We start from the raw sequence: 25,374 nt of genomic DNA on the forward strand, positions 1-25,374 counted from the left end.
TCCCCTCTCACAGGATGTTTAGATCATTTACGTTTAGACCTTATAAGAGACGTCGCCTTTTGCCTGTAAAAATATTGTTTTATTTTGTTATATAATGTGATATTTTAATAAAATAATAAAAAACATTTTAGTCATTGTTAGGTCAAATTCCTCATTAAATAACAAATCACACGCAATCAATAAATATATCAAATAAACATAATAATTGTCAAATGTATAAATAAATAACGTAATTATTTTAATTTAGATTGATCATGTTCAATCTATTATTTTTATAATATGTTTATGTCTCATTAAAATACCACCGGCTATTCTACTGTATGACAAAAACAAGGATTTATTTAGATTTATTAGAGTCAATTAAAAATATAATTGGAACATAGTCTGAATTTATATTGATAGTAATTTAAATCAATGCACGGACATATTGATCTTTTAAAATATCTTGTGTATAGATATCTATGAGATGCCGCCGTAGACATTTCATTTGCATAACGAGTATAGTTTCGAATGGTGAAGGACAAACAGACATCGTTTACCATTTTGTGATTTGTTCCCAATACATATTATATCATACCAATTACAGATGTCCAAGGAATTTATTTTTGAAAATTTACAATAATATATATTTTTTTTCATTATTTACAAGTTAGCCCTTGACTACAGTCTCACCTTATGGTAAGTGATGATGCAGTCTAAGATGGAAGCGGGCTAACTTGTTAGGAGGAGGATGAAAATCCACACCCCTTTTGGTTTCTACACGGCATCGTACCGGAACGCTAAATCGCTTAACGGTAAGTCTTTGCCGATAAATAAAATAGTACAACCCTAACTTTTATTATTTGTTGTTGTTCTTTAGTTGTCAATTTTTGAATGCCAGGTTAAATTTTTTTAGATGTAGGACGAGATATTGAGCTAACAGGAAGACTGACTATTCCAATGCGGTTTTTTTTTTAAGAATATTTGCCATATCTTTTTTTTTAAATATGACCAATTTTCCCATTCCCCTCCAACTAGTCAGGAAAGACTGTGCTAGGAGTAGGTACGACAATAGACCAACAGGGCTGGGATCGAACCACCACCCCTCGGTGATGAGTCCGACCGCTCTTACCGTTGAGCTATTGAGGCATCAAGGCCATTGAGGTTTGGCGGGTCTAAGTCCTAGGATCCAAAACTATATGGAGTGTTGACCTCCACATAGTATTTGGCTCTGTAAAGATCACTATCAGATGATACCTAATGGTAATAATCGGGTACAACGGTTTTTCGGGCTTTCTGAGGCACGGGAGTGCAATACCAAACCTTTACCAATTCGGAGCCTCTTCTATAATTTTTTTAGGTAGACAGAAAACTCATTTTATGACTAGACTCAGGACTCGAACCTAGAACTCTTGATCTGTACCGAGTAGATAGTTCCATATCATCATCATCGACCCTTATTCGGCTCACTACTGAGCACGAGTCTCCTCTCAGAATGAGACGGGTTAGGCCAATAGTGTCCACCACGCTGACCCAATGCGGATTGGCAGACTCTACACACGTAGAGAATTAAGAAAATTCTCAGTTTTCCTCATGATGTTCTTTCTTCACCGTTTGAGACACGTGATATTTAATTTCTTAAAATGTACATAACTGAAAAGTTAGAGGTGCATGCCCCGGACCGGATTCGAACCGGAGTCACCACTATATCTACTAGGCCACTGGGATATCACCATAATACCTATGCTGCTATAACATTGAGAAGTCTTGCATTTTGTCTGTGAATCAAAGTTGTTGTCGAGTAGTAGGTACCTTAACATTATCATATCAGCCAATGGACGTCCACTACAGGACATAGGTCTTTTGTAGGGACTTCCAAACATCACGATACTGAGCCGCCTGCATCCAGCGAATCCCTGCGACTTGCTTGATCTCGTCAGCTTAAAACTTTATTATAACTAATTTCACTGTAACTTTACAAGTAAATTCGTATTTTATATTTATGGTCTTCGTTGACTGAGTCACAGAATATCAAACATGCATTCAATAAATCTGATAAAGCGAGCGCTGGTGAGCAGTTGGACAAGCGCGAAGCTATCTTTAAGCCCTGACTCATCTCGTGAGAAGAAAAAGCTACAAGTCATTAGTGTTCATATCAATAATATCTACATTATGCATCGCTACTGGACTCGGTGAGGGCCAGGGAATCAGCGGGCGGGTGAGCGGAAGCGGGTAATGAAAAGTTTGAAGTTATTCGGGTAATGAAAAGTTTGAAGTTATAGAGAACTAACTTAGTTTTAACTTATTGAATTTTTCACACGTCAGTTGATGACGTTGTATTTTTTATTTGAAATAAAACAGTTCAACAAATATAAAATAAAATAATTTAGGTAATATTTTTAAATTAGATCAATATTCCACCTCCCACCCCATACCACCCCCTTTAATTAGTAAAGATTGTGTTATTTAAAGGTACGAATTTACATGGAGCCTTAAGAAATCTTATTAGTTTAATTATATCTATAAAACACAAATAATTAGATATTATATTTATGAATTGGCTATAATTAAGTAACATTTTTAGTAAATTTTACGGAGCTCTAAAAATAATACGTTATCAACCCATATTCGGCTCACTGCTGAGCTCGAGTCTCCTCTCAGAATGAAAGGGGTTAGGCCAATAGTCCACCACGCTGGCCCAATGCGGATTGGCAGACTTCACACACGCAGAGAATTAAGGAAATTCTCTGGTATGCAAGTTTCCTCACGATGTTTTCCTTCACCGTTTGAAACACGTGATATTTTATTTCTTAAAATGCACACAACTGAAAAGTTGGAGGTGCATGCCCCGGACCGGATTCGAACCCACACCCTCCGGAATCGGAGGCAGAGGTCATATCCATTGGGCTATCACGGCTTTTAAAAATAATGAAATTAAGTAAAAAAATAATGAAATTAAGTATCTCATCAATTTTCAATATAATCGTGTGCCATTTTCAAAGCGAAGTTTGTCGGTCAACACGCAGAAACCTCTCATGTCTTTAGCCACTTCCTTCAGCTACGAGTAGTCAAGTCCACTCTCTTACATCACCCAATCATTTGTCTTCGACGTCGCTTGGTTTCGTTCAATATCCTCCCTCCAATATTAAATTATCTACCAACTTAAAACAAAACTATCCTGTTACTAAACTATATGTCTCTAAAGTTTATTAGAGGAAACTTCGATCACGCAATACTACCCAGGAAAATCACATTACCTACTGTAAAAATCAGGATGAAAATAAGCTCATGTGTCTATTTCTATATCTGTGCTAAGGTTCATCCAAATATGTTCTTCGTTTCAGACGTATTAGATTGACAAACATTTATCAAAACTTTCATATTTATGTGGAGTTAAAAAGTTATGTTTAGTGGCTCACCTCCAAGGTCGCTAGATCAAGATAAAATCTCCTTTGCCTCAATTTGACGTCTAAATTCACATATCGGGCGCCATCTTGAATAATAAAAAAGGAAGAAATATGGCGTCTTTGAGTGTCAAATGATCGGAGATTAGGGTATGGGAAAGGTAATCGATGAACCATCGATGTGTTACCAGTATTACGCCCGGAGGGGCATTAAGAAATGAATATTGTAAGTTAATATAAAAAGATCAATGCAGTGCCCACATGTAATCGGGATTAGCTGATAATCAAACTATTGCTTTAGATGTCACTTTAAGAGACATGCATGGTCTAACAAGGAGATAATGTGAGCCTCGCTTCTCATTTTTATTTTATGGAATGTTTATTAGAAATACTCGGGTTATTCAGTTTTGAAAAGCTAGCTTCTAAAGCATCTCTAGGTTCTTGGTTGTTTAAAATTAGAGAACTTTCAGTGTCACTTTTGGGTAACGATATTTTTACAATTCGACAATGTAGGTAAGTTTCAAAATCGTCTCTACATCTCTCTTTCTAACATAATACTGTAGACTGAGAGAGCGAGAATTCGAAATTCACACTGTCGAGATATAAATACATATGGCTTTACGTATGGACTACACAAAACTTTTGCTCAATGGAGAAAAATATTAGTAGTTAAACTAAAAATTAAATATTTTTAAAATGATTAAAAAAATTAAAAAATGGACTTATGTTCTTGTATTTCTATCCTACTACACTAAAAGTAGTTCATCAGGTCATGTATCTTTTTTTATTAAATACACAATACTTGTAAGTTTTATATTACATTTGCCTACAGAACTCTGAATTTTACAAGCAACGTGAACATTATCAACATAAAGATTTCATTTTATTGTATTGTTATTAAAATGCAACAACATTCTCGATAATTTGGGCTTTAGAATTTTTTAATCATCACACATTCTTACTTTGGAATTTAAATGGTCAGAAAAAAATGTTCAAATTAAAACAAATATTTGCAGAATTGTATGCTACCTCCTGTTGATAAAACACGTAAATAAAAAATATTTATATTTATATAGAAGTAATAGAACTTAAATTGCGACTGTAGTTTTTAATTGTTTTAAGTCATAATAGAAAAAAAGCCAGACGTAATTTTTACAATAAAAAACACTAGTAAAGTAGAAAAATAAATATTCATTATCTCACATTCATGTATATATCTTTAATTTCGATTCTTATATGCTAGCCACTCAACATCCAATAAACTCTCATGCCTCACGCGACATGCTATAAAACTGATCGTGTGTTGATGCGCATGACATCATGCCGATCGCGACCAATACACGATCATTTTTATCGGATGTCAAGCCGTTAGCACTGCTGGCATGTGGGCTTATCGGATGGTGAGTGGCAAGCTAGCAGTTAATTCCGTATGAAATACCTAAATGTCCAGCCAAAATAAGGTTGCAAATATCTAGGTATAATTTATAGGCTTTTTTTTATTCTTTATAAGTTAGCCCTTGACTACAATCTCACCTGATGATAAGTGATGATGCAGTCTAAGATGGAAGCCGGCTAACTTGTTAGGAGGAGGATGAAAATCCACACCCATTTCGGTTTCTACACGGCATCGTACCGGAACGCTAAATCGCTTGGCGGTACGTCTTTGCCGTAGGGTGGTAACTAGCCACGGCTGAAGCCTCCCACCAGCCAGACCAGGACAATTAAGAAAATCTCAATCTGCCCAGCCGGGGACCGAACCCAGGACCTCCGTCTTGTAAATCCACCGCGCATACCACTGCGCCACGGAGGCCGTCTGAATATTTCATTCATGAACATGACAAATCTTGCGGTTTAGCAATTAAAAAGTTCAGTCCACTCTTCCGTCAGCCTCTTGCCCTTGTACCTTTGCCATTAAAAACGAAAAAAAAAAGTAAAAAAGTGAGGTTTTTTATACTACAAAGATACGTAAACACGCAGCCGGTGCCCTTTGGCGGTTTGAAAAAGGAGCCTTTACTTCAAGTACCGAACAAACTAAAGGCTTTTGGATATAAGTCACTGAGATGTTTTGGAGATCCGTAAAATCAAATGAAATACTGTACTTTTTAATTTTTTACAAAACTGTTAACTCTTTAAATAGTAGCTAAAACTGAACATTGTTTTCTTAGACAACGTATATAACTTTAAATTTAGAATATTTGTTAACAAGTTCAATAATCGCAATAAACATTAAATAATTGTAAAGTATTTCAAATATTTGAAAATTGCCTACTTTATTTGTCGTCGTCAAATTGAATGCATCTAAATATACCTATAGTGCATCAAAACAAGTAGATCAGCGGCTTGCACTTGGTTTAAAGCTACGGTAAGCACTATACTTACAAATTGCACAAAAGGGAAAATTAATACTGCAATACACTAGTAATGTGTCTTCAGAGTAGGCAGCGCATTTGTGCATCTAGGAAGTGCACGCTACTGCCTAAGATCAAACATAACTACTTAATTTCTAACGTGTTAATGCCCGACAAACAGACTTGGCCCCAACGCCCAACAATGCGGTATTTTTCGACCAAATCCTATCTTTTCATATTTACTTTAACTATTATACCCCTGGTTACAGACCCCATAGCTTTGTATTTACCCGGACAAATATTTCTAATTTCTAATGTAAAATCTTATATTGAACGTACCTAATAAAGTTCAGTAACTGTTGAGTAAATAAACTTATAAAGTTACGTTAGGTAGCGCCGAATTATAAAGCTCCTAAGGTTACCTTAGGTATTATACAATACTCAATTGTCTCTGGAAGCGTATGGCTCGATTTAGTTCTCCATGATCTCAGTCTTCAAGGTATTGAATTGTTTATTTCATCTATGTTTTGGAGTATTTTTATAACTAATACTCCCTTCCCCCAATTAGCCGTACAGACTATATTAGCAGTATGTAGGAGAATGTAGTCCAAAGAATGCGGATTGAACCTATGACCTCGCAGAATCGAGTCCGGTACCTTAACCTTAGAGATAATGGAAGATATCTATTTCAAAGGGTTAAGCTATATCTTTTTCGTTTTGCTATTTCGAATTGTGTGAATTTGATGCCGTTTTCGATTACAATAGAGTCTAGGTAACTATTCGTATCCTAAATAAAAAATCGTTGATTAAATACATACATACTGCCAATCACAAACCCTTAATTTTAGTTTTATAGATAGGTAGAAAAATAAGTAGAGCTGAAATGATTTAAGTTTATCCTTAACTTTCCGACCGGATATGTAACCTACTCCAGTGGTCCTTTTAGCCGCGCCGCGGTAGTACTCGCTAATTTAACCCTGCGTCCTTTTTAAACAGTTTAAAACCAACAAGACGATGCATACGGGTTAAAATTCCTTCAAATATAACACCAACACCAATACAAATTTCACCGGCTTTATGATATTTTGTACACAATTATGACCTTTAAGGGAAATGTAAAGTTGTTTTAAACTGTTTGTTAAGTTATTAGAGTCAAGGTCCACTGTTTTATTCCTCCATTTTGAGTATTGAGACGTTAATTTTCAAAAAGAGTTGAACTAATCGATTATTACTTTAACTACTGGCTACCGGTTATTAAACAAGTGTGTAATTAACTCTTTAATCTTTAATTAATTGACTATTTTCACAGATTAATTAGTGAAAAATAAGAGATGCCCTCTCTCATAACGAAGTGTAAACCCAATACACTGATGTTCTAATGTGAATAAAGGAATGCACTTGGGAAAAAAAATCTAGGTAAACTTGAAATTTTTAATTCAACAACAATTCTGTTAATGTTTTAGTTTCGTTACTGAGATAAAAGGTAATGAGATTAAGTGCAACATTTGATTCCATAGCGTTCCATATTTATTAGAGATAGTTTTATGGTCAGCATTATTCAATGATTTGGACAAACTACACCAATACCGTTCTTAGAATTTTCCTAACCACTGTAGATTGTAGCACCTGTATCTATTGTATTGCAAACTTTTTGTTTGGAAATAATTTGTTTAAATTTTGTACAATTAAAATACCTTTAAAATTATTTTTGATATCAAATGTTTTTTTTCAATTGTGTTGGAAATACTGAAATTGGTCTGTATTTATTAAGATATTTTCTGTCTTCTGAATTAAAAACAAACATGGCATCAGTTTCCCATGTTTCAGAAAAGACCACACACACATCCAAATATTATAAATAGTTTCATAAACATATAAATTCCTTTATTACTTCAATTTTTACATTATTGTCTTGTCTTGCAGATTTATTGCGGTTAGTTCTATTCAAATTAAACCAGTAGGCATATATACCTATATATTTATAAGCCAGTATTAGTAATATACATAAAGTTCTCTTTTGAAATCAAAAACTAATAGCTTGTAATTTAGGAAATCTTAAGAGTTATCTGTGAATTATTTTCTTGTCAGAGAAATTTGATATTTTTCTACACATCAATAAAACGGAGACCTAGTATGCTCCCGATCATCCCGGGATCGTATCCCGGACTTCATGATCAGAACAAGCGAACCACTGGCCCAGCATGGCACAAGCACAGACACATCGAATGGTATCCATCCTATCCTATATCACGGCTACCCCCGATGGTAATCGTCGAGATAACGCGGTACACGCGGCGGCGTCTTTGTACTACGCCGCCTCCGACTTTGATTATTGATTGTAGGGTTGCCACTGTTTACTTAATATATTTTATTTTAAAATGTAACAGGGCAGTACTTTTTTTTTCGTTATATAAATTTATTTATTTTTATTTACAATAACTTTATTGCACAAAAAAGAAAATAACAAAAGAACACATCAATTTTATAATTTTGTATATAAAAATACATACGTAGTGCAATTGTACACAATTAAGATATATACAAAGACAATTAAGATAAATACAGCAAACATGACATATATATAACATAAACCTACATACATACATAGATACATACATACATATAATAAACATATGTATATTACAATGATATATATTATCGTTATTGTATATTTGCTGTAAGTAAAATCCTTAATGAGACCGCAGCAGTGTTAATGAGGAGGATGAACGCAGAAGACCACCAACCGCAGAAGATTAGTAGAATGTATAGGGTGAAATGTCTCTTATAGCGCGGTTCTTATGAGTCTTGGGCCTTGTTTCATAGGAAAGTTGTGTTACCTACATTGGGTGTTTAGTCTGAGCATAATCCCTGTCTAAACCAAACCAAACCAAGATCATTGCGCAATCAATATCTTAGCTGGTGTTGACTAAATATAAACATATGATTAGAAACAAAGAGAGTTCGTCTAATCACTAATATTAAAAATATCTCATGTACCATAATCTAGCTAAATATTACAGATATACAGGTATTTTACAGGCTTATTCGGTATTTTTTGTAAAAAGTATATTATTTAATGTAGATAAATAATTCATTATTATTAATCACTTTGCATGTCCATACAGGTGTTTTCAAACATCGTGTTTCTGTACTTTAATACAGTGTTATGTTGAATTAAACTGTGTTGATGCTAATCTACACTATATTGAAACTACCTAGTTCTTTATATTTTTAATAAACAACTAGAAGGCGCCGCGCGGTTTCACCCTCGTGGTTCTCGTTTTCGTAGGAATACGGGGATAATCAATAATCTATAGACTTCCTCGATAAATGGGTTATCTAACACTGAAAAAATTTTTCAAATCGGACCAGTAGTTCCTGAGATTAGCGCATTCAATCAAAGAAACAAACAAACTCTTCAGCTTTATATATTAGTATAGATATTTTTTGCAATATCGACTGATGTTAAGTGACGATGCAGTCCAGTGACAAATGTAACTCGACTGCATGGTCATCGGGTTAAATAATAAATATGTATAAATTTAACTCACACCTCTGGTGGGTGTCTAGCATCGTAATGAGACGCTAACGGTCCACGCGGATAGAAATATAGAAGCTTCAGGCGTTCTTAGTTCTGCATTCTTTGTAAATTTATACCACGCAAATAGCAGGTGTTAGAACGCACTTTGAGCTCTCTGTGTGGCGCTATGAAATGACAACAGAGAATCTGGAACGCAGAACTCGGGCGCCTAAATGTTTTCTGTCTACGCAGGTGGTTAGTACAGTGAACCTTTAGCAGTGGACCGGCCACAGCCTATTATAAACTGTTCCTGAGACAATTAAAAATTTAAAAAAATTTTAACAAAAAAATTCAACCGACTTCCAACTCAAAAATTAACTTAAACTAAAAAGCAAAAAATAACATCTTGCCTATGTGCTACCTTCTGATCAGTTTGAAGGCGGTGCCAAGCCAGTGATGTTTTAATTAAACCCGTTTAAACTACACAATTTATGTGCTTCTTTCAGAAACAGCTTTAATTAAAACAAACAGCCAGCCGAACGTAGAACCTCCTCCTTTTTGGAAGTCGGTTAAAAATATTTGTTGTGTATGTGTATGTTGTAGGTAATAACAAAATTTGCATGTTTTTACTTTTTAAACCAATAACTTATTTTGGTTTTTTACACAAAAAGAAAGGAGACAAAAAAAATGTATTGGGATTTATTCAGTTCACCCAACTGAGTTAAGTTTACATGACCCACTATTTGATAAATATTACCTACTTACAAGTAAGTAAATAATTCATTTTCGAAGGCCTACATAAAGAATAAAACTAGATTAGAATATAAATATTTATTTATTAATACAATTTAGCATAACTTCGTACTAACAACCCTATTTACGGCGTCGGTCGGCTCATTATTGACACAATAAATTCTAACGCACGCGTTTTTAAAACCAGATTCACACACAAAGAAACCTTCGCGTATACATTACACACGGACATCTACCTGTGTCCGCGTGTGTGTGTCACAGTACTAATGCCGATGAATTAGTGACACTCACACATATGTATACAATTAATGGTGTACCACACGTAACTGTCAACCTTTGTCTTTACTTTCCTAAGTGTCTATACTCCTATAAGAAAACATGCTCAGACATAAAAGTATTATTAAATACGAGTAGTTCTACCTGATGATACCGCATCACACCCGTCTGGGTCGATTAAGGTTTTCTTAATTGGTGAAACCCGCGACTTCGTCCGCGTGGAATTCATTTTTTTACAAATCCCGCGGGAACTATGGCCTTTTCCGGGATGAAAAGTATCCAGTGAAGTATGGAGATGATAATATGAGGTATAAATAAGGATCTGTTTATATAAGTGGCTTAATAAAAGTGTGTTTCTTGAAGAAAATTATATTTTTTTTATCACTCTTCTAGGGCCAAATTATCGCCGGCGTACCAAAGCAAAGAAGTACTTGAAGCTTTATTATTATTTTGTATTATTTTTTTCTATTACCAACAAGTAAGAAAGCGAACAAACAAATCAATCATAAGTCTGCATTAAATATCGTAATACTCAAGCTGTATCCGTACCATTTCACCGCGGCTAGTTGCCTCGACTGGTGACAGAAGGGCTGGCTCATTTTTTGCGCAAAGGATCAGCCTGGCTGTGCAGCGCGGAAATGCAGCCAGTGTTCTTGCCACCATTCCACGTGGGCATGATTTGTATAGTTATTAGGATAAGTTAGCTTAAGTTCCTTATTGTATTCTTTCTCAATAAAAAAAAAAAAAAAAGCTGTATAGTCAAGATCTCAGCTTGTCCCCGTTGTGGACAAATTAAAGATGAATTGAAAATGTCGTAAAATGTTGTAACAAACTTTTTTTGTTGAAGTAATGATTTCAAGAGCCGTGATAGCCCAGTGGATATGACCTCTGCCTCCGATTCTAGAGGGCGTAGGTTCGAATCCGGTTCGGGGCATGCACCTTCAACTTTTCAGTTGTGTGCATTATAAGAAATTAAATATCACGTGTCTCAAACGGTGAAGGAAAACATCGTGAGGAAAACTGCACACCAGAGAATGTTCTTAATTCTCTGCGTGTGTGAAGTCTGCCAATCCGCATTGGACCAGCGTGGTGGTATTGGCCTAACCCCTCTCATTCTGAGAGGAGACTCGAGCTCAGCAGTGAGCCGAATATGGGTTGATAATGATGATGATGAATGATTTCATTATTAAACCAGAATTATCAAGATTTTTTTAGATCTAATAAGTTGCCGGGCGGTAAGGGTAGGCCTGATAGGCGGGGATAGGCATTCCCCTCAGACCAATTATAGAAGGACCTGTATCGCACTCATAGTCACGCTCAGACCAATTATAGAAGGACCTGTATCGCACTCATAGTCACGAACAAAATTGTCTGTCATTTTCTGAGGAAAATGAGCTTAGATTTGGTATGTATCTTAAACTAACTTAGAAGATTTTGCCCATTTTTTACACCATTCAATTAAACAGGAAGGTATTTTTACGGAGCTCTTTAACCGACCAACACGATTACAACTAAAACATCGATACTATAGCGACAGTTTTTATAATCGCATTAGATCGTTGATCATATACTTTGACAGAAAATTAACATCTAGCGAGGCAGGTCCTATACAATAATTGGTCTGAGGCATCCCCCTTTCAAAGTAACCGCAGCGTAAAGGAGGAACAAACAAACACACTTACACACAACCTTCATAATATTAGTGTGATGACTGATTTTATAGTTAATCGGTGTTTTTAAAACTTTTCCGCTGCAAAAGATAAATGTTTCATTAACACCTATTTATCATGTTATGTCACATGTCCAGCTGAATCCGGCATGCGGCAGTATTAACGATGCTAAAATAAGTAGCTATTTCAAATTGAAAATATAATGTCGATTGTTTAGTGATTGATTTAATAAACTTCGTCTTGGTGTTTATAAATAAGTTTATCTCATCCAAGACTGGCCTATTCACTATTTCGGTCTTTATTATTAACATATTAAAATAAACATCGAATCAGTCGACAAGATATCATTTACCTACTGTGTGATATCCACCAGTAAGCACCGGATGACATATTTTGTTACATACAATCTCAATTTCGTATATGAAGCCTGCAGACTACTAAAATAAGGTAAGTTAAAGAAATAAGGTTCAGAAATAAGGATTTAGGTAAATAGTTTTCAAAGGTATGGGTTGGTGATTGATACCGTGCGTCAGAGATCACGTTAAACCAAGGTTTCTCAAAGTGGGGTACGCGAACCCCACTTTGAGAAACCATGGTTCGTAGGGGGGTTCGTATGGGATTTATGTAATGGTGGCTTGATAACTGATACCGAGTCAGAATTAAGGTTAAAATTGTCCAAAATTACTCCTAACATTGTACCCATTTGTGACAAGAAACAAGCACACCCATCACAATAATATAACAAAAAACATTTATTTCGGTACTTCAAGAGTTACCTTTTATTCAAATTAAAACTTATATTATTCAAGAGTTTTTTCTTGGGGGGGCAGTAAAGGTTCGCTGTCACTTGGAAATTTTAACAGGGGTTCGTGGAGCCGAAAGTTTGAGAAACCCTGTGTTAAACCATCGCCGTCGGTGTCAGTTTTTTTGTTATAACGTCTGGGCCTTTAGCCAAGTGGCACGTCGATTCTCTTTCTACGATCGCAAACGCTTCGAAAACTAGAAAAATGTTTGGGAACGACAGATCTTGATCACGTGACCTGTCGATAGCAAATGTCATTCCTATACATTTTTTTTAGTTTTGGAAGCGTTTGCGATCGTAGATAGAGAATCGACATATAATATGGTGTACGATTTAAGACATCAGCATGGCTAATGCCAACCTACTACATCAATAATTCATACATGCAAAAATGATCTGCCAAATGAATCAATTCTTGTTTATTTCAGAGGTAGATACATCTAAATTTTCCTAAGGTATCCTAGGTCAACATTTATAATTAATTAACAAAATCGTTAACTTCGTAATGTCTTTGAGCGCACCGCTCGCGACATTGTTAATGAGATAATGAATTTAATGACGTTAATTACAATTTTAATGGGGTTTTTAACGACTCAGTTTTATTATTTTATAGGCTTTAGGTTTAATAATCACATTATTTTAGTGTTTCATAAAATAGTAGACGCTACTTGGAATTGTCGCGAGAGTCATTAAAATACATTGTTGTATGTAGAGTTGGTACAAGGACTTTATTTATTATGTCTATATCGGCGTATTATCTGAGAAACACTGGATCCATTTGCAAATATTATACCTTCTTAATCTAATCCTTCTAATTCCCAAGATGTAATTGAAGGAGTAAGTGAGTTTGATTATATATGTATAGGGTAGGTATACAATGACAAAAAAGAAGGCGATACGATATTTGGCTGGTGGGAGGCTTCGGCCGTGGTTATTTACCACCCTACCGGCAAAAACGTACCTCCAAGCAATTTAGTGCTCCGGTAGGTACGATGCCGTGTAGAAACCAAAAGGGGTGTGGATTTTCCAAGTTAGCCCTCTTCCATCTTAGACTACATCATCACTTACCATCAGGTGAGATTGTAGTCAAGGGCGAACTTGTAAAGAATAAAAAAAAATGAATTGAATGAAATGAATGAACTTAAAATTTAAATACTTGTTACCTATAAATAGTTAGGTACCTAAGACACGTCTTTAAAACTCTTTACTCTGCTCAAGATGTGTATAGAAATGATTTACATTAGGATAGGTAGGTATTTGGCACAATTTTAAAATGAAAATTCAAAATTTTCAATATTTTTTATAGCTTCTAAATCAGACTAAATTTAGGTACGATTCATTGAGCATATCTATTATATTGAGCATTCAGTCTCCACACGTCTGAGGTATTCAAAGAAAAGCGAGGATTTTTAATTTTTTACAAACTCCATAGTTGCCTACCGTATTTACTAGTACCTATGGTGTGAGCATGGGACTGACAAACTTACAGCCTTTTATTGATGAAGGTCTGGTCATCATAGCTCCGATAGATTGTAGTTGTAAATACATATTATAAATATAAATATTATAAAGGTGAAAGTTTATTTGTGTAAGAAAGTGTGTGTGTGTAAATGTGTATGTTTGTTACTCTTTAACGCAGCAACTACTGAACCGGTTTGGTTGAAATTTTGAATGGAAATCCCCATACTTCTAATCCCGGAAAAATCTATGGTTTCCGAGGGATTTGTGAAAAACTGAATTTCACGCGGACGAAGTCACGGGAGTCCGCTAGTAAAATATATAATTAGTTAATGTAAAAGACGTTTTTTGTATTTTCCTCAGCAAACATTTCATAAAATTATATGAAAATAAAGTATTATAAACATAACGGGTTCATGTATTGGGAGCACAACCCAGTGTATTTAGAATGACGTCACTAATCATGCATTACCAAATAAAATGTGTTGGTAAAAATACAGTTCAATCAGTTGGAGATAAATATAAAATTCAACTGCATTGTAATTTGTACAAAATATAACTAAAATACAATCTTGTTCATATACCTACTCAGCTCAAAATATGAACATGGTTGTAGATTCTCACCAGATTCTCGCTCACAAAGAACCGATCTCGTTTATTAAATAGTATGGTTTCTTAGAATTCGCTGGTTAATAAACTTAATTATTTTTTATTAGTTTTTAATTAATTTAATAGGTACGTGCAAAAGTGCTTCCGCGAAATATGCCTTTTTATGTTTTATAGCCGCAGGATGCGGTTTTCATTATTTTTTTTATAATTATTATTTACAGTTTATGATGCATTCTGATGGATTGGCGTTGCTTTTAACATTTTTACGACAGAAAAGCGCTTCCGTGGTCGTGGTTTTAATTGGTTAATTAGTTAAATTATTTATTGTTTTGGCAAATTTATACTACGAGTGATTATTATAAAGCTGAAGAGCTTTGTTTGCTTGAACGCGCTAATCTCAGGAACTACTGGTCTCATTTTAAAAATTCTTTCAGTGTTAGATAGCCCATTTATCGAGGAAGGCTAGGTATAGGCTAGATATTATCCTCGTATTCCTATGGAACGGGAATCCGTGCGGCGTCAGCTAGTTAATATATAAATTTATTTAGGTGGTTACATGAAGCCTCGAAAGCGGTTTAAAGTCTAATCTATAATGTATTTTTGGTTCTGATAAGCTGTGGATTTGTTAAAAAATATTAGGTAAGTAGCCTACCTCAAATATTACTTACTATTAGGTTAGGTACTAAAAATAATTAAAGCTAAAGCTCCTTGTTTTTATAGTTTTCAACACACACTCTTTCTCTAGAATAGGTGTACTAACTGCCTACTATCTAATTTACAGTACAGAAAATCATTAACAACTGGAAATACCTTAACAAGTAAAAAAATAAAAAGGTACTACTATTATTAATTTGTAAATGATTAGATAAATTACTACTAAAACTCAGGTAAACACCCAATCTCTTATCAGAATTTTGTCAAAAAGTACCTATAGTAATGACCTGTAAGAAAATTAGGTATTAAAGAAACGCAGTAAAGTTTTAATTCACACTTCTACAATTAACGAGTCGCACCATCTGTATGGAGCCTAACGGACGGTGCTATGCGAAAGCAAACAATATACAGTTTTTATAGCAGTAATTTTTGAAAGCCGCCAAACATTTGAAATTGTAATTAGGCGAACTGATTTAAACATAACGGCATTGCCTTTTGTTTTTCAGTGAAGACGTTGGATTTATGTAACTACCTATTGAATTCTGAACAAGTTCAAGTTACTTTCAAAGTCTTATATATCTAAAATTCCTTATTTCCTTATCTCTAGACGATATTTAAAGACAAGTTACACAAAAAGCTAGACTTAATTAACAGCTGAAGTTCATGGTTGTTGGTTAAGTAGGTAGGTATATTAAAAAAATAATATTGAAATCGCCGTAACAGGTCAAAAAGTTGAGAGTTATATAAATAGCGGAGCGGCACTAAAAGAAGAAGAGAGACTGCGATATTAATAAAAAATAGAAAGAAAGAAGAGAAGGAAAACGTTTATTCTAAAATTGTGCCACACACTACAAAGCCTTAGCACTAATTGTGTAGCAGAAGCATCCAACACCACACTGTCATGTTTGGCACAACCTTGAAAAGGTACCAGCTCAGCATTTTGCTGCATGATCCAAGCAAATGCTGGAGCATACAGCACTAAGTTTCAGCTTGCAGGACATATAACTATTATATTTATAATAGCGATAGAGAGACACACCTCATTTTGTGAACAGACCTCCCCCCCCCCCTCACTAGGTGGAGCGAAGGCCTACGGAAGGTATGATAAAGTGGGCTGACGTTGCTTAAAAGAGGCCTGTGTCCAGCAGTGGATGCATGATGGCTGATGATGATGATGATACCATAGAAAACTACGGTAGCCAATTATGTAGTTTTGGCTGTGGTTATTATGGAAGGTTATACTGTGGTGGCTTTATTAGCAAGATTCAAGGGTCCAGTGTCAATTGTCTAAGTGAAAAACTTAAATTTATTGATATTTTCTGTACAATATTATGAGCAATAATGTCTCTAACAACCTTATAGTAATTCTTCGATATAGACCCTTAAACTTTGATATTTAACGGAAGGTTTCACGCAAAGCTAAAAGACATGACTTCTCATATTATGACGTATGGAAAATTTTAAAAAATACACTTGGAAGGTTGAGAGTAGGTTATGTGGTTGATAATAGAGGATCTGGATCCTTGAATCTAAAGCCGTCACAGTGTGTAGCTGTACCATTCAAAACAACCACGGATCAAACTTCATAATTGACTACCATACTTTCCTATATGATGATGACTACCGTACCTACTTACTTAAAAAAAATGCGGTATGTCTAGCCATCATATGCTCTTACTCTAAATCTAAAGCTGCTTCAATGCGTTTTCAAATCAATAGATAGGTACCTACTTAATGCAAGATACCTATAGGTAATACTGTTGTAGATATCTGTCAACAAAGATGAATGTTCGAAACCATTAGGCTGATTACCTCTAAATACTATGTATTTCAATTTCTCTAAAAAAAACGGTTGTCTATAAAGTCGGTTTACTGACGATAGTTGAACGTGACAACGTCATAAGAAAATATTGATGGAATGGTTGCATTTTTCAAAAGAAAATGTTCGTTTTTCTAAAATACTGTTTAATAATCTTCATATAGTTTATTTCTTGTAAAAAAAGTTGGCAACCCTAGAGCGAAAGAACGACGCATGGCGTCAACTTTTTCGAGTGTGCAGTCGGCTCCATCGAATTATAAGACGGTGTCACGTCAAAGAGAAAATATCTAAAACTAAAAACTTAATAATAAACGATTCAACCAACTCAGAATCAGAATCGTTTATTTGCAAGAAACATTAAATTTAGTTATACAAAGATGTTCTTATGTATTAGGTAACAATGTTTCACCATTAATATTTTGGACACATAATTGAACATATTCTGTATACACCAGGTATACAGAATATGTTCAATTAATAAAATTAAAATTATATTTGTTAAAATTAAATGACATTAAGTTTAAAAGAAATATAATTACAACTATTATTTTGAAGTATCAGCAAAGTACTTTTCTATGGAGTAGTAACATTTTTGAAACTTTCAAGTTTTAAGTGTAGGTTTGCTCATATTTCAATTTAGGAAAGCCGAAAACGAAATTTTAAATTCCTCAAAACTCTGGGGTCCATGTTTAAATTGCAAACCACGTTAAAAACTCAACAATTTCGAAGTTAAAAATATCAGACAGTAGCGTGGAGAGAGGAGAGACGCGGCGATGGGTGCGTCCCGCGCAGGCCACGCCTATTGGGTATCGATTCGGCGGAAGATAATTTATTCATAATCCTCTCTTACCCGCAGTTTATATCGTCGGAGGACATCTTTGATCATATTTGCATTTTTATGAATAATCATGCCTTTATTTTACGTATGTTTATATCGCATACTACTGTCAATGACTTGTATTTTGATTAGTGATCCAAACGGATGATTTGTTGAGTTTTTCTTTTTAGGGTTCTGTAATTAAAGTTTAAAACGGGACCCTATTACTAATATTCCGCTATCCGTTGGTCCTTCCGTCCATCTGTCACCAGACTGTACCTACCTATAACATGAATCTTGATCATAAATATCACTAGGTACATAAGTAGTAGGTATAAATCAATCAGGCATATTATATTTAGGTAGAGCCTCAATAGCTCGACGGTAAGAGGTGGTGGTTCGATCCCCGCCCCGTTGGTCTATTGTCGTACCCACTCCTAATATGTACAGTCTTTCCCGACTACTTAGTTGGAGGGGTATGAAAATATTGGTCATATTTAAAAAAAAAGATATGACAAATATTCTTTTAAAAAAAATCACAGATGATGTATATCTGTTGCTTCTATAACAACATAAACTAAGAAACAGAGAGAAGAGACTCTAATAAAACAAACGTGATTTTTACTTTGGTTTTTTAAGTTACTGCTGGTAATAGGTAGTAGGTACCTACCTACTGAACACTTCGTGCTCGAGTCTACCTCGCACTTTTATTAATGATTCCTAGGAATTCCCAATAGTCTAGAGCATCAGAATTGGTGATGTTAAACCCCCTGCGTCTGTGAGTTAGTGTCGATCCCGGTCATTATCATTAACATCTGATAGTGATCGTTATAAATATGACCCCTAAACCCGCCAAACCACATTGTAGAAGCTTGATGGTTGTAAGCACCAAATACCATCCCTTACAAGTGAGAAATCTGACCCTGTAGTAGGCTATTAAAGATAGGCTGGTAGGGTAAGTCCAGGATAGATGCCCCAGTGGGATAGATGACTTGATTTTTATTTCACTATGTTAGGAGCACTGTAGGAGTTAAATTTTACTGTAAGTAGCGTGTCTTCCCCCTGCAAAAATAGTGTCGGGAGGAATTTCGACCGGAGTGCATGCACTTCGTCTGTGTGAGTAAAAATGTTCCGCGGTGAGACGACAAAAGGCGCCAAAATAAGATTCGTAAGTACTTTCAACAGTGTATTTTTTCTCTCGCTTATAATGACAATTTTTTTTCTATTTGTCTGCTTGCATTGAAGATTAGCCTATGTAAACTGATAGATTTTATAGTCATTGAAACTCAACTTTTGTTTTTATTGATAAGGGCATCTATCCCCTACAAAAAGTATAGATAGATGCCCCTAAAGGCAACTATCCCCAACTGTTTATTATAAGTGTTGTGTTGTTGCAGAAAAGCAAAATGCCTAGTAAATATAAAAGGAAAAAGGGTGTTGTCCCTCGTACTGTAACCTAGACCGAAGACAGTATGCTAGCAGCGTTTGAAGAGATGAAAAAGGGAGAGAAAAGCGTAAATCAGATTTCTAGAATATAAGGAATACCATCTAAAATATTAAGACGAAGATTTGCCATTAACAGCAATTCTTATTTTCTGTTGTTTTAAATTTGAATTACTTTTACTTTGTATTGTATTGCATCATATCATTGAAGTAACTGTCTGGCATAATTATTACTGAAAAAAATTATATATATCCAGCATTTATTTTTATTTGTTTTATGAAAACATCCTGTAATACCTAACAAAAAACGACTCATTGCTCTTAAATTCAAATTAGGAGAAGCTGGATTTCCGCTGGACCGAACAGCAATACGTCAGTTAGCATAAGTTTGTTAAAAAGCTATAGCTAAAGCATAACTTTGACGAAGATGGCCAAGAAATGAAAATGAAAGTTATATAAAACACCATAAAGACTGATTATAATAATATAGTTGTTTGATTTCAGAACGAACCAATTACAATGTTCAAACTAAGTCGCCAATCCCCACTAAGGGCACCTATCCTCAGACGTTTTTTGATGATAAGTCTTCTATCCGCCACAGTAGGCGTCTATCCCATTTTTTAGAGGTCCGAAAAATTACAATTTACACAAAATCTACACAGTCTATATCAAAACGATTCAGATAATATAGAACATTAAAAAATATATTTAATATCTCCCAAAGAACGCAATGCTCTAAGATTATAAAATTCGGAGTTATTTAGCATTTTCGAAAAGTGGGGCATCTATCCTGGACTTACCCTAATGGTAAGGCTTAACTATTAAAGATAGGCTAGTAATTGGTAATGGTAAGACGGCTTAACGTGCTCTCTGAAGTTTGGGAGCTGTAATTACTTATTTAACTTTCTTTTTGACAACGTTTGCTTATTATTCTGTAATAATTTTGTTTAAAAACAAACTACCTGTGTAAATATGATGATGATCGAATTGTATAGGTAAGTGCTACCAGCTTTAGCGCTTTATATGTGTTCTGTGAAGATTGCGGGTAACCCGTTGTACCTACCTATAAAATTATTTAGTAGGTAGGTAGGTACGTGCGCTCAGTTTTAGCGTAAAGTGTAAATGGCGAAATTCCCGCTGACAAAATTACCTACTTTATACGCTGTGTGATTTTGTTAAAAAGCGTACCTATTTCTCTATAAAGGAAATATTGATGTGTTGGTATAATCCTATGTATACATTTTTCAAAATCGGTTTAGTAGATCCAGAGATTACACCCTATAGCCCTCCCTCACAAACTTTCGTTAGTCGTTATCAACCCATATTCGAGTCACTATTGAACTCGTGTCTCCCCTCAAAATTAGAGAGTTTAGGCCAATAGTCCACCACGCTGGCTCAATGCGAATTGGTAGACTTCACACACGAGGAGAATTAAGAAAATTCTCTGGTATGCAGGTCTCACGATGTTTTCCTTCACAGTTTGAGACACGTGATATTTAATTTCTTAAAATGCACACAACTGAAAAGTTGGAGGTGCGTACCCTGGACCTAATTCAAACCCATACTCTCCGGAATCTCTAATCTAAAATTATCCCTTATCAGATTTAAAAAGTAACTGTTTGTTGACAGAGAAGCTGCGGCTCTCGCTCTGCGTGGGCTGCGGGGGCCAGATCCACGACCAGTACATCCTGCGGGTGGCGCCGGACCTGGAGTGGCACGCGGCCTGCCTCAAGTGCCAGGAGTGCAGGCAGTTCCTGGACGAGTCGTGCACCTGCTTCGTGCGGGACGGCAAGACGTATTGTAAACGAGATTATACTAGGCAAGTCTGCATTTATTTTTTTTAATGGCAAACCCGACAGACGTTTTTCTGTTTGAACGTTTTTACTGGCAAAGCCAACAGAGCCCTGTTCGAACGTTTGCTTACAATTATTTTTTCATTCATACACTCATTTCAAAAATATTTTGGTAGCTAAAATATTATAAAATTTATTGATGATTTTATTAATGACAAAAAACAATCGAAAAAAGAATTCTTCAAATCGGTTCAAGCGTCTTCGAGTAATCGGTGAACATACTTAAAATAAGATTCCGACGAATTGATAACCTCCTACTGTTTTTGAAGTCAGTTAAAAGTATCTTTTCAACATTCACTAGTCGTCAGATGTAACACCTATCATGTGCTAAATTCGAATTCAAAAATCACATTTATCTAAACTCTAAATCAAGATCACAAAAAAAAAAAACACATTTACCACCTCATGTCGGATTTATTAGTAAAACCTAATATTTACCTGAAGGTATAGTATACGGGTTTTTACAGAAACAGATATTGAAAATCGCATCATAAAATTATAAATAGGTAATTGACAAAAAGCATTAGTCCAATATTATATTCCTAAACATATTTCACTTGAAATGTGTTTCGTTAATTGTTATATTTACTTACGTTTTATTAGCGTCATGATAGAATAGTAGGTATTATCTATTTTAAAAAGGACCAGAAATATCAGGATCATTTTTATCATCGATTAAAATAGGTACGTGTGAATTGGCAAAGGATTTTGTAATACCTACCTACTAAAATTCTTCTGAAATGTATATTTATCACTAGGTACCTAAATGGTGTGAAACAAGTAAACACATGACTATTTGTTTTAACATCATGGCGAACAAACGGGCATGATGGTATAAACAAAGATGTTATTACATGACTGTAATGATTTATTCTTATAATTATCACATTTGCATCTTCACGAGTATGTCTACAATTCGCATTTTTTTCCCCATCAGATCAGCTACTAAGAAATAGAATTAAAAATAATCGAAAAGTCTAACGTCCAGTTTTATTTATAACTTAACCCTCCACAGTTAACTCGTGCAGAACTTTTATAGGTAAATTAACAGATTAAAGAATAATAAGCAAACAGAGCGCACGGAATACAATGATGTCGTAGCTATTCCAAATACAAAATTCAAAAACGAATACAGTCTTGAGTCAGTACGACACGAAGCTTTGTATCACTAGGTAATTTTCAATAAGAATAATGGCATCTTATATTTTTAAATATTTTAAAAACTGTTCACAAAAGTATTTTGAGTATTTTTTATTGGTTATTATATTAATTTACGTAATCGTTGTTAGTGTTAAGTTTTGAAATACGAATTATAAAAAAAGTTTGTTTAAGCGGAAGTTTGTCAAGGAGGCGTTTGGTTTTTATGGGTTTCACCGGCTTTACCACGCTGCTTGTAAACACCCATTTTGGATATTTTTATAATCTGTGGGTAAATTATTATAAAACTCATAAATAACTCACTCATACTCTGGAAATAAATTTGCTACCAAACGACGTTGCTACAAAAATCAAAGATAAATATCTACTTAACATACCTGCATACAGATTCTAATGCTAGTCTGCAAGTGAAACACAGGTAGACCTATAAACCTATTCTTATAAAGTTCTATCAAGTAACCAACGGTACGTAAGTAAATAGTAAAATGTATAGATACAGACATACTGTCTACTAGTCTTGTAGACTTTGATTGTGTACATTATCGAGCAAAATAGCACCCATAGCCTAGTAAATGCTAATAATAAACAAACGATCAAAACGAAAGACGAACGTTCACAGTTTACATTATCATTCCAATTATAGACATCCCGACCATATCTAGTCTATGGTTTACCACTTCAAAAAAAAATAAAGAGAATATTCATAACTGAACGTCAATCATATCGGCGCCACTTTTTCAAACACAGACAAAATCATCTTTGAATTCACTAAAATAACTTAGATGTTTACCTTTTCACCCTTCTATCTTGCAGCTAAAATATAGAATTACACATCGGCAAACAAAATTGTGTGTGTACGAACGGCGTTATCTCTCTCCTACCGTCATAGAGAACATAGTTGTTTGGCAGTTTGAAAATTTAAGTTGGCAGAAAGACGAATTGTCTTTGCCGCTTTGAACGGTGATGCGCCGAGAAAAACAAACGCGGTGTTATGTATTTTGGCGCCAAAACAAACGTCAGTTTGACATCGCGGCGGGCGGCGGGAACTCGATATGTCTATGGTATGTTTGTTTCGGTACCACCGGAAAAGCGATTGGGTTACTTTTTTCAGGCTAATGCACTATTTGTTTTCTTATTGGTTTAATTTGTGTTTGTCTTCTCACGAATCGGATTAAGACGTGTTTTCTTAATAAATATATAAGCGTCCTAGAACCGGGCTAACGGCACTGTAATAATTCGTAATTAATTAGTTTGATTAATAAAATTGTCTCACTAAATTCATACGTTTGAAATTATGATTTTTTTTAAATACCACTATGAAAATGCAGCTTCAGTAGGTAATTAGGTAGGTAGATTCTCTCTGTAAAGTATAAAATATAATAGGTAATTAATATTAATCTTGTCTTTGATAAAAAAAACTTGATAATATTGTTTAAATTCTTGTTATTTGAACATCCGTGTATCTATGTCCCATGTACACTTTATCTTTGCATGTAATGGTTTTACCGACGTATAAATGTCGGTAATACCTGTTATCACAAAATAGGGACATATTATACCTGATAGTCATCATCATCATTATCAACCCATATTCGACTCACTGCTAAGCTGTGAGTCGAATATGGGTTACCTCTTATTCTGAGTCTTCTCTCAGAATAAGAGGGGTTAGGCTAGTCCACAACGCTGGCCCAATGCGGATTGGCAGACTTCACAAACAGAGAATTAAGAAAATTCTCAATACCTGATATGTAGTACTTACAAGTTATTACCTCCTATTATCACATACCTAATACGCAAAACTAAAATCCACAATAATTCGTATATAACATACAAATAACCAAGACACAAACTCAAGAGAAATTAAATAAATTGTAGGTACAAATGTAACAAAAAAAAATTCACAAATATATCAAAATAGTCTTGTGGGGTCTTGGGTTTTGATAGACATCTGATTAAGAATATCCTATATATCATGCTTTTTTATAAAAATATTCTTGATGGACCGACCAAGACACAAATACAGACAGACAAGAGTATTCCTATACTTAAGGGTTCCGTTTTTTTGAGGTACAGATCTCTAAAAATCTTCCCAAAACGGTTGTAGTTATATTATGTAGTTATAGTATGTATTATTTGTTTCTACTGAGTTATTTGTACCAACACTTGTAGATAATTAATGTAGATTGAAATAAGTATAATAAAACAAAGACACATCTCACTAATTGATACGTCCTTCCCAAAGAGCTTCCGGACGGAAGAGTCGATAAATGAATTATATAGAAATTAAAACAATTAAAACAGTAGGATGTTTATTCGGTTAGCAATCTGATATATAAACATTGCATCCGTATGCGAAGGGTTAATCTGTTCTAAAAATGTGGGTAGTTATTTTTAGTTTATCCGAGTGTCACAGACATTTTATTTTATTTCAATACTTTAAGGACTTTAATGCTTCAAAGCTGGCATTTTGTCACAGTTATGTAATACTACTAACAGAGCCCGCGATTTTGCTCGCATAGTTCACACTCCGGTGGAGGATAGAATACTGCCTATATTACTTGCTGATAATGTTACTTTCCTTTGGTGAAAGGATTTATAAAATCGGTCCAGTATTTTCGGAGCCTATAGGCACGTAACAAACAAATGAACATAAATTCAAACTTTACCTTATAATATTAAATTTTATTGATCGCCTGGCAGACGAAATTCAACATTAATTTACTAAATTTTTAATGACATATCTTTTTTTTTAAATAATATTTGCCATATCTTTTAAAAATGATCAATATTCCCATTCCCCTCAAACTTGTC

The 25,374-nt window shown here is 34.6% G+C and overlaps 1 protein-coding gene across 1 annotated transcript in view; it reads left to right on the forward strand.

The window, feature by feature from the left end:
- Positions 1-25,374, forward strand: part of LOC112048867 (insulin gene enhancer protein ISL-1) — a 64,790-nt gene that overhangs the window by 19,729 nt on the left and 19,687 nt on the right. The window contains exon 2 of the mRNA XM_052887705.1: positions 21,182-21,371. Within this exon, the coding sequence (XP_052743665.1) occupies positions 21,182-21,371 (190 nt within the window). The remainder of the gene's footprint in view (positions 1-21,181; positions 21,372-25,374) is intronic.

The sequence above is a fragment of the Bicyclus anynana genome, chromosome 2 (genome assembly GCF_947172395.1).
Source record: "Bicyclus anynana chromosome 2, ilBicAnyn1.1, whole genome shotgun sequence".
Classification (NCBI taxonomy): domain Eukaryota; kingdom Metazoa; phylum Arthropoda; class Insecta; order Lepidoptera; family Nymphalidae; genus Bicyclus; species Bicyclus anynana.